General features: G+C 46.7%; 1 protein-coding gene and 1 long non-coding RNA gene across 2 annotated transcripts; one reads left to right on the top strand and one right to left on the bottom strand.

Moving 5' to 3' along the window:
* Window positions 1-808: 808 nt before the first annotated feature.
* LOC123113247 (uncharacterized) lies at window positions 809-7292 on the bottom strand. Its single transcript, XM_044534443.1, has 10 exons — window positions 7084-7292; window positions 6795-6847; window positions 4904-5029; window positions 4329-4774; window positions 4050-4220; window positions 3816-3962; window positions 1788-1886; window positions 1385-1519; window positions 1154-1257; window positions 809-866 (listed from the first exon to the last, which is right to left on the bottom strand). The coding sequence occupies exons 1-10, from the start codon at window positions 7290-7292 to the stop codon at window positions 809-811; spliced, it is 1548 nt and encodes a 515-aa protein (XP_044390378.1).
* Window positions 7293-8027: 735 nt separating this feature from the next.
* Window positions 8028-9412, top strand: LOC123115383 (uncharacterized). The gene is made up of 2 exons (XR_006456601.1): window positions 8028-8403; window positions 8949-9412. It is a non-coding gene; the product is annotated as an uncharacterized lncRNA (long non-coding RNA).
* The last annotated feature ends 6662 nt before the right edge of the window (window positions 9413-16074 follow it).

Genomic DNA, 16074 nt, shown 5'->3' with positions numbered 1-16074 from the left:
GAATCTTTTTGAAATTATTGATGAAGCTTTTAGGAAACATGGTTGAAGCTTTTTCAAACAATGGTTGAAGCTTTTTTTAACATGGTTGAAGCAAAAATATTTGTTGAAGCTTTTAGGAAACATGGTTGAAGCTTTTTAAGACAATGGTTGAAGCTTTTTTTAACATGGTTGAAGCAAAATAACAAGTATGAAAGGGAAAAAGCCTTGAATGATTTTATTTAAAGTGTTGGTTTTGCTATGCAGCAAGAGTTTGGGAAGGAAGCTTATTTACATTATGCTTCCAGCAATAATATCACAGGGATGTAGCTAATTTGCAGGTAAAAATGTAGATTTTTGCCCTGCAACAAATCTAACAGAAGGATGTAGCTATTTTTTGTAAGCTTCCAACAATTTGACTGTGACAATGCAGCATCCACATATTGTTTTCATGAAAAAGGTTTCGAGGGGAAAATTGCATAGAGATTCCCTTGAAACTTCTATGGATGAAGCTCATAACCAGCAAAACAATAAACGGTTGTCAATGCATGATCATGTTGGCAAGCAGAAGATCACATCCATTAAAAAAGGAAGAAGTGCTTCATCCAAAGAGATCAAGTTATCATCGGTTTACATACCAAAAGAACACATATGTTTACCGAAGGTATCATTAGGGTACATACGAACGCGCACTACTCTAATACTATCAGAACGCTACCACCTCAGACATGATTCTAGACCTAACGAAAGAAAACGAGCTTGATCGTCTTGAACCCTCCCGCAAATTAAGCCGCCAACTCTTCCTTGAATGCCCGCTCCATTGGGGCATTGTTCATTGGGTGAGTGCAAAGGTTGTGCGCCACATCCATGCGGTATTGCGCCACGTCTTCCTGTAAAAATGAATGAAAAAATTAAGCAAGTATGATACTAATTATTCTTGTGTTGCATGAGTATTGAAAACAAATAAAGTAGATTGCAACAAAATGACAAGAAAGTACCTGATTGAACTCTTTCATTGACTTCCCATCAAAGTTCTCCACATATTTGAGCCCGAAAAAGCCACAATCACATCTGTGAGATAAAAAAAAATCTCCTTCATAGTTCTGATGCATAGTTGAAACAACAAATTGTTGAAATGGAATACATGATTGAAGCAAAATTAAAAAAGAAAACTCACAGATTATCTTGCTTTGGGTAATCCTCTAGGTCAACACGGGCGAAGGATCCAACATTGACATTGAATTGGCTGCACTCTTGTGTGAGGGCTGCAAAGTTTGTGATCTACAACCGAAAAACACGCACCAAAGTTTGAAAAAATAGGATGAGGTGTGTGAAGACGACAACAGGGCATTTATGTAGATGAATCAAAGGGAAAACAGAAAAATAAAAATAGAGAGCATGAGCCTACCAGGTTATTGGCCTGCTTCTTCAAAGGAGATTGTTTTCCTTTTGAATGAATTGAGTCAAATACATTCCACTGCTTGTATAGCAAGTTTGCGCAAACAACTATCCAATGCTTTTCATGAACAATTGTGACAAAAAGCTGTAAAACACAAAAGAAAGGCAAAAAAGGTACTCAGAACATGTAAAAAATGTTACAGCCTAGTAGGAATGAACGTAAGCTTTCCAATGTTGTAACTGCAAACAAAAAAGTATTCAACAACAACTAGAATTGATACATATGTTTCAAAGAGATGTTGTAAACATCAATAATAATTGCTACATATGTTTCGAAGGAAATGCTACATCATTGGATCATATTTTGAAAGTATTTGTGGTGTGAAACAAAAGTAGGCTCTCGAGAAACTTACGAGGTCATATTTATTCGCCTTGAACTTTGTCACAGCCCTTTCAAGCTCGGGTATGAGTTTTGCTGGTTGGAAGGTTGTTGAGTCTTGTTTTAGTAAGATCTACTTGAAAGACACCTCAAAATGGTTAGTGTGTGTTGCAACAAAAAATGTGAAGAAAAAAAGGAATGAAGCATTGCTTGTTTTTGCAAAAACTTACCCCCGCGTGGACTGAGAACATGTATTTCTTCAGATTAGTACCACTTGCTGCACGGGATGCTACGTTGTTCATCTCGATACATAGGGACATAACCTCATCATTCATATCCCCGCGAGGCTTGAAGCATACCAGGAATTTCTTGTATCCAATGTAAAATCCACCTATCTTGATGAAAGGTGTCCTGTTACCATAGATGCAACCGAATGAATCATTTGTTTCGAGCAGAAAAAAATAAAAAACAGAAAGCAAAAAGAGATAGGGCTTAGGTAGCTCACACTTGTTCATTGGCATGTGATCTCCTCAATGGTTTCCCATGCTTTACATACTTCTCATACGTGGCTGCAGCTGCATCGACCTTTTGCTTCTTTGCCTTGGTATTTTTTAAGGCTGGAACTTTGGCCATCCTCTTCTTCCTAGTGTTCTTGTCATGTGTGCTAAGGCCACTGCTTGCATCAACAGTTTGCTCTTCTGTAGCGACCATCTTAGGAGATGTAGCAAGCAACAAAAATGGATGAGTTTGCAAGGGATTGTACAAAAGAGAATTTGCTGCAATCACACATATGTAGCGAAAAAAATGACATGGAGAAAAACAAAAAGAAATGATGCAGGAGGAAGGAAGCATACTTGGGCTGTCATCATCGTTTGAAACAGGGAACACGGGGATGTTTTCAAATATGGGGCTGACTGCGCTCTTCTTGGTTATAGGCTCATCCGTGCAATGCATCATCTCGTACTCTTCGGAGCCCTTTGGGAACAACTCACAGGATGGCTCGTCGTCCCAAATGCCGGCTGTCGCACTCCTGGGTGCATCATAGAAGAGTGGGGGGCTGTGAGGTGAGACGTTGCCTTCCATCTCGAAACTCACTCGTTGTTGCTCAGGAGTTTCAGCAGCCTCGGTTGCAACTTGTTGCTTCAATCCGGTGACTTCATCCTTGTTAATGCTAGGTGTTGTACCTTCAGCTTGAGCTTGAGCACCAATGCCAGCATTTGCAGCTTTAGCATCATTCTCTTTTCCGCGACATTCGTCCATGATAGGTGCTTCAAAGGAGAAGTTGGGCTCACTAGTAGCTGTGATGGCGTCTCCAACATCACGAAGGAGGGCTGCCATCTGGTTGCACTGCAATCCCTTTAAACACTGTCCAAACTTGCCAACAACATCGTCCACCTCCGATGCAAAAATACCCTTGTGCTTGTCGTAAAGCATTTGAAACTGAGTTGGTACCTACAAGAAGGCAAGTATTGAACATTTTAGTCATATGTATGGATGTAAAAAAACACAAATGTGGGTGTGGCACATTAGAGGTATGGATGGAGCGATAAAACAAGTAGGTATGATGCTATGTCACTACGTATCAGATAAAGAGTGTGGCTGTAGCAATTTACTGTCAACTATGTAGGTAGCAAATTAATGATATGGATGTAGCAAAACTATGACATGGTTGAAGCAAAAACAGAATGTAGTTGTAGCACACTAGACATATGGATGTAGCAAAAAAACATAGTATGTATGAACTTGAACAACATATGAAGCAAAAACAAAACATGGTTGTTGCACATCAACATGAAGGATGCAGCAAAATAAATATACACTTGCAACTGGGTATAATAAAATAATGCGAAGCCAAAGGTAAACAGGAAATGAATACAATGAAAAAGATAATGTACCCTTAGATCTTGCATGCTAGGGAATGATTGCTGCAGCCAATCGTTGAGCGATGATGATAGGTGTGGTTCAGCATCAACATTTTGTTGAGCCTCATTTGATTGAGAGTCCTTTGCTTGAATTTCAGCACCTTGAATTTGGCTGCCTTGGCCACTAGTTCCTTGGCCACTAGGTGCTTCAGCACCAACTCCCTTCCCACTAGCTGCTTCAGCACCAGCTTCCTGTCCCACAAGTTGTGCTGCATAGGGGGTGTTGCACAAACTCCGGATCTAGGAAAACAAAACATGAGTGGCATAAATAAGAAAGCTTCCATAAACTAAATTGGAAAAGCAAAGATTGCTACATGGGTGTGTTAATACTCATTGACAAAGGAAAATACATAGGCGGGATGTAGCAAAATTACATGGGTGTGTTTCCCGTAGAAAGGTTGGACAAGAGTGAGCTTGTTTTTGTCAACTTTATCCAACCACTCAAAATCCTTTTGACAAACAAAACGTATCCTTGGGACGGAATAATCAATAGCATGCTCATTTGGGAGGCCAGCCGGGATATCAACATGATCCATGTATATGATCTGCATGGAATGGAAAAAGGACATTAGCCAACAAAAAACATAAAGGCATGAAGGTTTCATGCAGCAAAGGGGAAAGATGGAGGTATTTCATAATGTTGCGTTGCATACCGCTAACATGGGAAGGCATGAAGCAATCTGAAATTCTTTTTCTGTGTTTTCTTGCATCCTCTTCTTCTCTTGAAAGACTCCAACCTCCTCCATAGCTCGTGCCAACAAGTGCTCATCCCAAGCGAATTCATGCACCAAAGACATATCTTCGAGGGAAGCAAGATACTCGAGATTCACCATATTGCCCGTGCCTGGGCACAAAACTGTTGCCAACGCAAGGAGTTCCCAAGTCCTATTTATCATAACCACGTCCTCCTCACTGCAACTAGTGAGCAATTTGACAACATGGGCGATTGGAGCCCTGTTCCCCTCCTTGTAGATGTTGCGAAGATCATGTTCATCACTCTTCTTTAAAAGCTTCACGGGTCTATCACTGGATGGCACGTTGAAAATCCTTTTCACCATAAGCTTGCTGAAGGTGATAGATTTGTTCTTGTGTTTGAACTCAGAGAGTACATGATTCGTGTTCATCGCAACAAACTCAATGAGCTCATGGGGCACCTTGAAAGACCGGATGTCCAACAAGTCTCCAAATGGTCCCTCCCTTATGATTCTCTGTTTTTCCGGTGATATTTGCTTCCCAATCTGAGCCAGCCTTTTTGAGTTAAACCTTGACTTAAAGCCACATAGATTGCCTTTCTTCTTAATCTTCTTCTTAGCCTTCTTACTCCCCTCATTCTCACCAGAGTTACCTGCAACATCTACAAAGAAGGAAAAAACACAAGTCAATAAAACCATAAAACCGAACCATCCGAAGCTAGGAAAAAACATACATGAACACCTAAAAAATTCTGACAAACCTATGAATTTAGGGATGTTGGGTTGCAATGCAGAACGAGTAGTGTAATTTGTGACCAGTCAAGTATTGTATGACTCTAAACTATTACGTCCCCATACAACATCCCCATCGATTCTCCAAAACAATAAGCTAAAAACATCCCTGGACCTCGATTAGTCAAGTACCTGAATCCCTTGGCGGCCAAGGAAAACCTGCTAATGATTGGGTCAGCAAGACATCAACATGTAGAAAGAGTTGTGGTTTGCTTCCCTGAATCAATCCAGTTGTTGAATGCTACCAGATTCAAATTCACCACCGCGCCCCCTCCCTCTACCCGTGGGAACCCCACCCCGGCCCCTCCCTCTGTCCGCGGGAACGCCACCCCGACGCCTCCCTCGACCCGCGGGAACGCCACCCCGCCGCCTCCCTCGATCGCGGGAACGCCACCCCGCCGCCTCCCTCGACCGCGGGAACGCCACCCCGCCGCCTCCCTCGACCGCGGGAACACAAACCCATCCTCGACCGCGCCGGCGCCGGCGGTGGCCCGCGGCTAGCCACGCCCTAACCCTAAATACAACGGGGGAGGGGAAGACAACAACGAAAATGGAAAGCTCGAGGGGAGAGTTACCATCGGGGGGGCCATAGATCGCCGGAGAATGGAGATCCGCCCTGGGCCGCCACCGCCGCCTCAGCCGCCGCCCTGCGCGAACAAGCACGTCGCCCGCGGTCGCCCTGCCTCGAAACGAAAGACCGAGCGGATGCAGCAAAAATCACTTTGGAAGGGATAACTACGAGCGCGTTAAAAAAAAGTCCGGTAACACGTGGCGCAACAGTGTCCTTGGATCAAAAAGAGATCGAACGCACGGGGCGCGACCGGCGCAACGGTTCGGCCGGCGCCCCGGCCACAAACACTTCCCTTATCTTATTTCTAGTTATTTTTGTCTAGTTAGTTTCATCACTTCTCCCACCATCTTCTATTTAGTCTGTTTTTTTGTCTCTCCTCCCATCACCCGCTGGCCATAGAACGAGAAAAATCAAAACGGGTCATACCTTTCCATACAGCCGTCATTTATTTAATGTATTTATGTGAAAGAATCAATCACGATTAATCCCTAATCAATCTCTGAAAAATCAAATCTAAATTAATCAATCTTACCATAAGTTCCTCAATCACATTAATTAATACTTTCATACGTCTCAAAAATTACATTAACTAATGTTACCATACCTCGCCAAAAATTCAAGCACATGACCCCTCGCTCGATCCCTAGCTAAGTTGTGGCTCGTCTTCCTTTCTCCACCCGTAGCCGCCGCAGCCGCACACCCGCACCCCCCACCCCTTTCCTTCTCGCCCTTCCCACCTCCTCCCCCTACCGCCGCTCCTCCACTCCGGCCCCGACCATCCACATGTTGCCGTTGTTGCACGTCGCCTGCTCTTCGCGCCTCCACATGACGCTACCACCGCAAGGGTCACCGTCGTCGGATTCCTGAATATTTGAGGTTGTCGTCGTGTGGGTCGTAGACACCCCGATTTTGCTCTCCACGTCACGTCGACGCACTGCCTCCCGACGACGACATCCTCCTCTTCCTCAAGCCTCATCGTCCTCCTCCACAAGCCTTCAGCGTCGCCTCCCCTCATCCATGACTTGCCTGCGTGCGTCCACAACTCCTCTACACCACGGCCTCACCTTCCCCGAGGTTCTCCTTCTGTATCCCCAACCCAAGCCACCGCCCGATGTCCCTGGAGAAAAGCAACCGATGAGGATGGTTGGCCCACAACCCGTGATGACGAAGAGGACCAGAACGTCTTTGAAATCCATGTCACTAGTAGAGGAACGGCCTTTAGTCCTGGGTCACCAATCGGGACAAATAAATCCGGACTAATGCAGTCATTGTTACATGTCACCGTCAGCAGAAAGTTCTCGGCGTCTCCGGCCAACAATGGAAGGAGCGTTCATGGAGCATGTGGAGTGCTACGTCATGGACGACTGCCTCACCGCCCATTGCACCCTCGAGGTCCTCCGGGAGGAGTCCACCCACAGGACCACCAGCAAGCACTCCGTCACCGTGCCACCGTCGCTGAGCCTATCCCGGGACATCGGCGGCCGGACGTAACGTTCGCCGTCGACGAGACCAAGATCCAGGCGCACAAAGCTCGTGCTTGCGGCGTGCCCGCCTGTCCTCATGGCCGAGTTCTTCCGCGGGGACATGAAGGAGAAGACCATGCGGCACCTCTGGACGGACGGCATGAGTATGTCGACATTGACGGCCATGCTCCACTTCATCTACAGTGATAAGCTGTCTGAAGCCACGGAAGCTGGGGCATGCCGTGTAGCCATGGCGTGTAATCTCCTTGTGGTCGCGGACCTGTACGGCCTGGAGAGACTGAGACTCATGTAGGAGAACATATTGTGTTCGAACCTGACATGTACGACGATGTGCAAGCCACCGAAGAATACAGGAACTCGACAAATCATGCACCTCTTTCATAAGCGAGATCATAAAAAAAAGTGGCCGACGACCATCTCCCCCTGGGCCCAACTGGGATGAGGTCCCTATTCGCATATCGATTGATGGAGGACTCGGATCCGCTGCCCACTATGCCGAAGAAGGCCAGAGATCACGAGAAGTGAACTTTAGGGCGTAGGGGAGGGAAGGGGAGTGGTCGGGGTTTGGTCCGGCAAGAAAAGGGGGACACATATATGTGAGGTCGGAGTAGGCTAGCACGGGCTGGATTCGACACGACGGACGAGCCCAGACACTTCCGGGCCTCCCTATCCATCCTAGATTTGGACTAGATACGAGGGGTAGCCCGAACATTGAGACGGTGAGCCCAGACACTTTCAGGCCTCCCTATCCATCCTAGATTTGGACTAGATACGAGGGGTAGCCCCAACATTGAGACGGTTTGAAAAGAGACCTTTTACGGTGCATCAGATCAATATTGGTCGTTCACTTTTTTGTTTGGACGGCCTAGATATGGAAATACTACTGCAGATTTTGGGTAGTATATTTTGCGATCAGGGGCAGTTTTGGTAGTTCCGCATGCCCCGTAGCCGTCCGTCACGGCCCTGCGCGTCGCCAAGATGGAGGAGTTCGACATATCTCGTAACCACATCTCGGGCTCCACATCCATCTAGTTCCAGCACGGGCTCCTCTTCGGCGATCCAGATCAAACGATGGTGGGTGGGATCCACGATTGATTCTCCTCCTCGTAGGCAGCACACAGCCGCCGGAGAAGCCCGTGGTGAACGATGTCATGCCGACCTCCTCGTGGCCATCCCCAACCTCTCATAGGTACTGCACTAACTCCCCAGGGGCACATCAAGTGTTCGGTCCTTATTTTGTCTGCTGATTCCTAGTGCTGGTGTTCGAAAGAGATTAGTGATTGGTGGCTCAGGTTAGGTACTCTCCTATTTGTTGCTAGACATTGCTAATCTTCCGGCCTCTCTAATCACCCCACGGACGGAGCTCATGTATAGAGGTTGGATGCAACTGGCACCAATGATTCTCATGTAACGAAGAAGCAGCCCCTGTAAAATTTGTTCATGAATGACCCCAAAAATCCATACGTCCAGGTGATGGAATGCACAAATCAATTCTAAACTCACCTACAATCAAAGCTTTGTTGCTTGTGTCACTGTGTGTGTTATGGAAAAATAGCCCATTATATACACGGTTTCAATCCATCCAATCACTTCATTTTCTTCTTTCTCGGCCTATCGCCCGGCCTCCAACCTAGACATTTCTGAAGTATTACTGTGCTACATAAAATGCAACATGCATGATATTAGTGTTTTATCATTGACTTGTACTTTTCCCCATGTTATTAATGTATGTAGGGTTGCAAGTCGTTCATTCAGGAAGACCTCCTCAACAATTACACTGAGCAGATGGTCAACTACTGCAGAATGGCTATGGACAGTTGTCACGAAGATGCATTGGCTACTGCCTACTGCGGCCTTGTTTTGAAGGAGAAGGATCAACAAATATCAGAATTAGAGACCAAACCATACTCTCTAGCGTCAGAGCTGCATACTTCAGGGGAGAAGGCCACGTCGAATAAGATAATGCTCGCCAAGAAATTACAAGAAGGGAGATACAGATGTATTATATACTCAATACTTTTTTGGTTCGTCATGATCATATATGTTGCTAGAATTTTAATCCCCACTTTGTAAGACTAGATGTCAGCTAGAGAATTTTTTTGTGGGCCTGAGATCATTCATTGTTGAACTAAATGAACGTATTGGATCTTGGCGGTTTTCTTGCTCTTACTGATTCATAATGCGCCGATGGTCCAAGAGAAAGCGTCTGAACATTCAGATCGATTTTGAAACATGATTGATCAATTCCATGTAATGTATGATTGGCACGGGCATGCATGGCCACTGTGATAAGGATTAGCACCAGAGAAACTGCAAGGATGTTCATTCACCTGTCGACTGTTACAAACATAAAGAGAAGATGGGCATGTAATCATGCACTAGAGAAGAGGCCAGTACGCTAACAACAAGAGACAACACTGATGCATCTTCTCAATTGTAATCTCATAAAAGTGATACTGTAGTGTGCGTCTACATCTCATTCAAAGCAGAAATATAACTCTGATGATAAATGCCATCGTAAAAATCTGAATGTATAATACTTGTGTTCCCCTTGTCATCTAAGTCTGTCTATTTGACTTTCCAGGTGTTTTCCTGTACAAAATTAAATAAATTAACATGGTATCGAAACAGGGTTCAACATGTACAATATTTCTGAAAATACATAAACTTCAAAGGTCTTTTCTTCTTAGCACACACTTCGTCATTGTTCTCTTTTCTCTTTCTCCCCCGAGTCATCATACTAACTTTAGTCACAAACCCTTTGTTCTTCACATACCCTAAGTAGAACTTGTACGCTTCGTTCTCGCTTTTAAATGTCTGCCTGACCATCGAGTTATACTCCATAAATTCATCTATCAACACTGGTGGAAAAAGGGCCTTTGGTCGCGGTTCGCAACTGCCATTAGTCGCGGTTGCGCAACCGCGACCGTACGGGCGCGACTAAAGGCCCCCCCCTTTAGTCGCGGTTGCTTAAGAACCGCGACTAAAGGCCCGTCCACGTGGGCGCCAGGTGGCCGTCGGGGCGGAGGACCTTTAGTCGCGGTTCTTCTGGCCAACCGCGACTAAAGGCCGCCGCAGGTTTAGGGTTTTAGCCCCCCCCCCTTAAACCTGTTTTCTGTTTAATTTGTATTGTTTTATTTCTTTTGTGCTTTATTTTAATTTTGAAGGAGTTTCATATATTCTACGGTACTACATACATGCATATGAATGTACAATTTCAAATAAATTTGAAATTAGAACCAAAAAGAATTCAAGAGGAATATACAATATATATTCAATATCATCGGATGACCATATACAATTTTGAACAAGTTTCCATACATGATTTAATGCATATAAAGTTCTACGTCCTCGTAATAGTGTTCTCCTTTAGGATGGAGGACTTCCCTGCTGAACCATCCAGCTAGTTCCTCTTGAAGTGGTCGGAAGCGAGCTTCTGGACTAAGCATCCACCGGAGGTTATTCCTCCGAGCGTTGGTATCACTCGGAACCCGCTCAGAGGTGTATCTCCGGATCATCTCACAGACATAGTATCCACATAGATTGGTCTCCGGTGGCTGAATATCCCCAACATTCTTAGCCTTTAACATTTTGAATTCTAGCTCTTTTTTGAATTCACCGACCTTTGTATCTACGAACCATCTCCAAACCCTACGAGGCAAAGAAAATTAAATGAACAAGAGAGTTATTAATTAGTTAGTTGATATTAGGAAATGAACGAAATAGGCCGATCGATATAGAGCGCAAATGAATGAAAATAATTACTTCTGCAGCATTCTTCTCATGCCGCCCCAAAGCTTTGGATCCATATTCACAGAGTCGTGGACGAGACATTCTGAGGTGTTAACTTTAATTACTAGCAGAATCCAGTGGAACCTGCGGACACGATACATGCACAGTACGTCATGCATAACTCATCGATTAGCCGGCCACATACCATGCATGGAGTAAACAAAAGAGAATATGCTCAAGACAGAAACACTCACTCAAAATGGTAAGGAAATAGAATATCACTTTTGAGTTCCTGCTTTGTAAGAAACTGCCACAGGTCTGCCTCCACGTCGGCGGGGTAACGCTCCAACACATGTCCATTAACGATGTGTGGGTCAATGAACCCAACATCATGGATGTTCCTTACTCTGCATTCCTTAATCTTCATTCTGCATGTATAATAGGGGACACAACAATATAGTTAGGACATATATATAGTGCAGGCAATATGAACGAGATGGGGTAGAAATTAATAAATCACTTACAGAACGTAGCAACTGATGATAGATTTATCGAGCTCGCGCAGATTGAAAAGCTGGAACAATTCACTCAGTTCAATTTGTACATAGTAATGTTTGAAGTGATGCTCATGTCTAACTTCCGCATAAATATATTCTTTGGCGTTTTTATTTTTTATGTAACCCTTGTACCATTTCAGCAGACCTTTCATTTGTGGAGGTAGATCCTTTTCCTGCGCAGGCTCGACGAGAGGCCCATTCTTGACATATGTAATTACTACCTCCTTCACTGGCGCCTCATCAAGGCCTAACAGTTCACGAAGAGTAATACCTAAGTTGGCCGCTTGTTCTCTGGCACTCGTTACAGTCAATCCCTGTGCTGCCGCAGCTTGTATGATCTCGGGGGCATCCGGACAGAAGGCTTCCACTATAAGCGGGGCAATCGATTGTTTACTTTGTTCCCTGAGCTGGGCAACTTGTTTCCCGCTTTTTTTACTTTCGGCCTTCTCCCGCTCTTTGTTCTCCTTGAACATGAGTGCCTGCCTGCGAAGTTCACGTGCATAGTCGTTAGGCAGATTCTTCGCGGCTTGGGACGGTGTGCTCAAAAATGACTTAGCCCACTTCTTTTGCTCATCAGAAAATACTGGCTTGGGCTCGGGCTCTCTTTTCTTCTTGCAGTCCGCCTTCCATTTCTCCAAATCAGCAGCCGCGGCCGCATCGACTTCCTCGGCACTACGTTCCCAAGGCCTTGTGGGGAGAGGCTTCAGTGATGGCTCCGGTACCTTTGTGGTCTTAGGTACATAAGGGTCCGGGTTAATAATCCAGGACTGCTTCTGCTTCTTTGCCGGAGGTGGATTGGGGGGCGGCGTCTGATCACCCGCCGGACGAGGACTGGGGGGCGGCGGCTGATCACCCGCCGGACGTTGTGGACTGGGGGGCGGCGTCGGCTGACGTGACGGAGGTGTAGGTGAACCGCCACCACCACCACCACCACCACCACCACCACCACCGCCACCGCCACCACCACCACCGTAGGGGGGTGGACTTGTTGTCCTTGGCGCCTCGCCTGGAAACTTGATAAACTTCTTTTGCCATAGAATGAAATGGCGCTTGACATCTCCAAGTCTTTTCTCCCCTTCAGGTGTAGCAATGTCAATCTCCAGGTCCTCAAACCCTTGGACTATGTCCTCCACCGTGACACGAGCATAGCCATCTTGAATGGGGTTGTTGTGGTGGAGTGCTCCAGGTAAACATGGTAAAGCACTGCCGATGGCTACCTTCATGGACATGTTCCCGATAGGATAATACAGATGACATTCTTTCATCTCCTTTATATCGTCCACGGGGTAGCGAGGAGGCTCCGGTGAAGTAATTTCGACCACCAGAGGCTCCGGTGCAGTAATTTGGACCACCAGAGGCTCCGGTGCAGTAATTTCGATCGTCGGTGCATCTGCACCAGCCGGTGGGGCCTCCGTGGAAGCCACGCTGCTTCTCCGCTGCTGGCTTCCGAGATCCGCTGGATGATCTTCATGCTGCACCCGAGCTGCATCTCTTTCGGCTACTAGTACACTCATGGTTTTCTTCATCACATCCATTTCCGATGCCAACCGCGCCACAACATCTGCTTCCCGATCCATCTTTCTCTTACGGCTTCTGTAACCGTACGGGTCATCGTTCTGGGGGAACCCTATTTTCCACGGAATGTGCCCCATGCCTCGTACACGTCCTCCGTGTTCAGGATTCCCGAGGGCTTTTGTCAGCGCGTCGTTCTCTCTGTTGAACTTGATCTTCCCCTGTTGAGCATCCCTCATTGCGTTAATAAGGGCTTGGGTGGGTTTAATTAATTTGCCCCGGTAAACACACTCCCCTGTCTCCGGGTTCAGCGTTCCCCCATGCCCGTACCACCAGCTTTTGGCCCTTGGGTCCCATCCCTCCGTACCTGGACGGATTCCTCGCGCCCTCAACTCGTTCTCCATCTTCTCCCACCTAGGCTCCCAAAGGCGATACCCTCCTGGCCCCATAACATGATTGTACTCCTTCTTAGCCGCATTTTCCTTATTTTTTTTCGATATTTGAATGAACTGCTCCGATTTCTTTTGCTTCACAAATTCTGGCCAATCATGTTTTCAGTTTCTCATATTGTCCTTTGAAATCCGGAGTCTTGTTCTGCTTGACAAAGTCATGGGCTAGATTTTGCTTGAATTTCCGGAATGCGTCGGCCATCTTATGAAGAGCGAACTGTTTGACTAGCCTCCTCCTCTCCTTGTTTTCCTCAATCTTGTTACCCTCCTCATCGAATTTGTTGTATTCCGGAGGTAGAACGAAATGTTCCATAAGCTTCTTGAAGCAATCTTTTTTTGTTCTCTTATCGACAAAAGTGAAACCATCAATTCGTGCCTTCTTTGGCTCATTCCACTCCTGGACGGTGATCGAGACGTTGTCTCTAACAATGGCTCCGCATTGGCTGACAAACTTGGTGGCGTTCTTGCGGGGCTCCAGCGGCCTGCCGGTTGCACTGTCGACAACCTCGATGGTGCATGTTTCTCCTTGTTTCATCGTCTTGGTTGCGCCACGCTTTGACGACGTACTCGATTGTTTCGACGATCCGGCCGAGGGCTAAAATAAGAAAGAGTCGCGGGCGTTAGTACACACATATTTATTCAAATCAGTTAGTTTGTATCACCAGAGGCTCAATGTATATATATACCTCGGCGCCGGAGGTGGTTGCTACTTCCATTTGAAGATCGTCGTTTATCGACGTTTGTTCGGCATCATCTTGCTGACGGCGCCCTTCATCTTCACCGTCAATGTTCAGATAAGAAGAGATATCATCTTCTTCTTCTCCGGTCGGCACATATAGAATATCGCCGTTTATGATGCCGAACATATGTGCTTCACCGTCCGGATCATAGTTGTCCATAATCGGGTCAGCTCTATCGTCCGCCATTATGTCAGTCCTGAAAACATGTAGTAAAAACAAATTAATTAAGTGAAGAAGGGGGGCGGTGGCGGTGGCGGTGGCGAAAGGGCGGTGGCGAAAGGAGGGGGCGAGGAAGGGGTGGGAGAGGGTGTCGCGGTAGAGCGCGAGACGGGGCGGCAGACGACGGCGTCACGGAGAGGGGAGGCGAGGACAACACATTTATAACCCTCGCCGTCCCCTCTCGATCCCTAAAAAAACACCGCGCGCATCGCCGCCCCCCTCGCCGCCCCTCTCCGTATAAACAAATTGTCCGAACAGAGCTTGGAGTAGACTGGCTAGGGTTTGGCCAGGGATGCGGATGGAGACGAATATATGTGGGGTCGGGATGGCCCATGTGCAGGGCGGGGGGTGCTGGCCACACTCTTTTTTCTTTTCTTTTTCATTTCATTTCATTTTTTCTTTTCTTGTTTTTATCCTTTTCATCTTTAAAACAATTCAGTATATCAAAATATAGCAATGAAAAAAGATATTTGAGAAATCATAAAATGTATGTGAATTCAAAAAAATGAATCATAAAATGTTCATGGATACAAAAACATTGTGATTTTGCAAAAAAAAGGTTTTCAAAAAATATTGATGATTTTGTGGATACAAAAAATTCTTTCACGTATTTTCACGTATTTAATTTTAAAAATTCTTTCTTTTTTTCTTCTTCCTTTTTTTTCTTCTTTCTTTTTTTCTTCTGTTGTTTTCTTCCTTTTCTTTTTTTCTTCCTTTTTCCTTTTTTCTTCCTTTTCTTGTTTTTCTTCTGTTTTTCTTTTGTTTTCTTCTTCCTTCTTTCTTCTTCTTCCTTTTTCCTTTTTCTTTCTTCTTCTTCTTCCTTTTTCTTCTTCCTTCTTCTTCTTCCTTCTTCTTCTTCTGCCGGCGCGCGGAGGACGGCAGGCAGGGCCAGCGGGCGGCGGGCGGCAGGGGCGCGGGCGGCGGGCGGCGGGCGGCGGGCAAGGGCAGGGCACGGGCGGAGGCGGCGCTCACTGGGGACGGGGGCGGCGGCGCGCAGGGCTTCGGCGTCGGCGTCGGCGTCGGGGCAGGGCTTCGGCGTCGGCGTCGGCGTCGGCGTCGGCGTCGGGGCAGGGCTTCGGCGTCGGCGTCGGCCGGGGCAGCGCTTCGGCGTCGAGAGAGAGGAGAATGGGAAGTGGCAAAACTACTAAGTGCAGTATTTATAGACGCACCTTTAGTCGCGGTTGGAGAGGCGGACCGCGACTAAAGGTACCCTTTAGTCGCGGCCCGCCACCCCAACCGCGACTAAAGGGTACCCTTTAGTCGCGGTCCGCCTCCCCAACCGCGACTAAAGGGTTTTGGCGCCGCTTCCGTTCCCGCGCAGAAAGACCCTTTAGTCGCGGTTGGAGAGGCGGACCGCGACTAAAGGTACCCTTTAGTCGCGGCCCGCCTCCCCAACCGCGACTAAAGGTCTGTGCTAGAACTGGCGCGGTGCGGTGGGATGTTTAGTCCCACCTCGCTAGCCGAGAGGCTTCGACAGTGGTTTATAAGCGCGGCTGCGCTCACCACTTCGAGCTCCTCTCAAATGCAGGCTTACGGGCCTATTCTGTCACTATGTGCCTGTGGGCCTACTCGGCCTTCTGCGGGCCTGAATCCTGGCCCTTTAATGGGTTTCTAGTCGTATTCAGGCCGTGGTGGCCCAGTAGGTGGCATA

The sequence above is a fragment of the Triticum aestivum genome, chromosome 5B (genome assembly GCF_018294505.1).
Source record: "Triticum aestivum cultivar Chinese Spring chromosome 5B, IWGSC CS RefSeq v2.1, whole genome shotgun sequence".
Taxonomy (NCBI): domain Eukaryota; kingdom Viridiplantae; phylum Streptophyta; class Magnoliopsida; order Poales; family Poaceae; genus Triticum; species Triticum aestivum.
The sequence above is the reverse complement of the archived record's forward strand: the minus strand, read 5'-3'. Positions and strand labels throughout refer to the sequence as shown.

What these genes read in the sequence shown, in the direction of transcription:
- LOC123113247 (XM_044534443.1), bottom strand. Translation starts at nt 7,292, where the DNA reads ATGAGGACAGGCGGGCACGCCGCAAGCACGAGCTTTGTGCGCCTGGAT. An exon ending in GTGAGGCAGTCGTCCATGAC is followed by an intron (nt 6,848 to 7,083) that starts GTAGCACTCCAC and finishes GCTTTTCTCCAG; the next exon opens with GGACATCGGGCGGTGGCTTG. An exon ending in CATGCCTTCCCATGTTAGCG is followed by an intron (nt 4,221 to 4,328) that starts GTATGCAACGCA and finishes CATTCCATGCAG; the next exon opens with ATCATATACATGGATCATGT.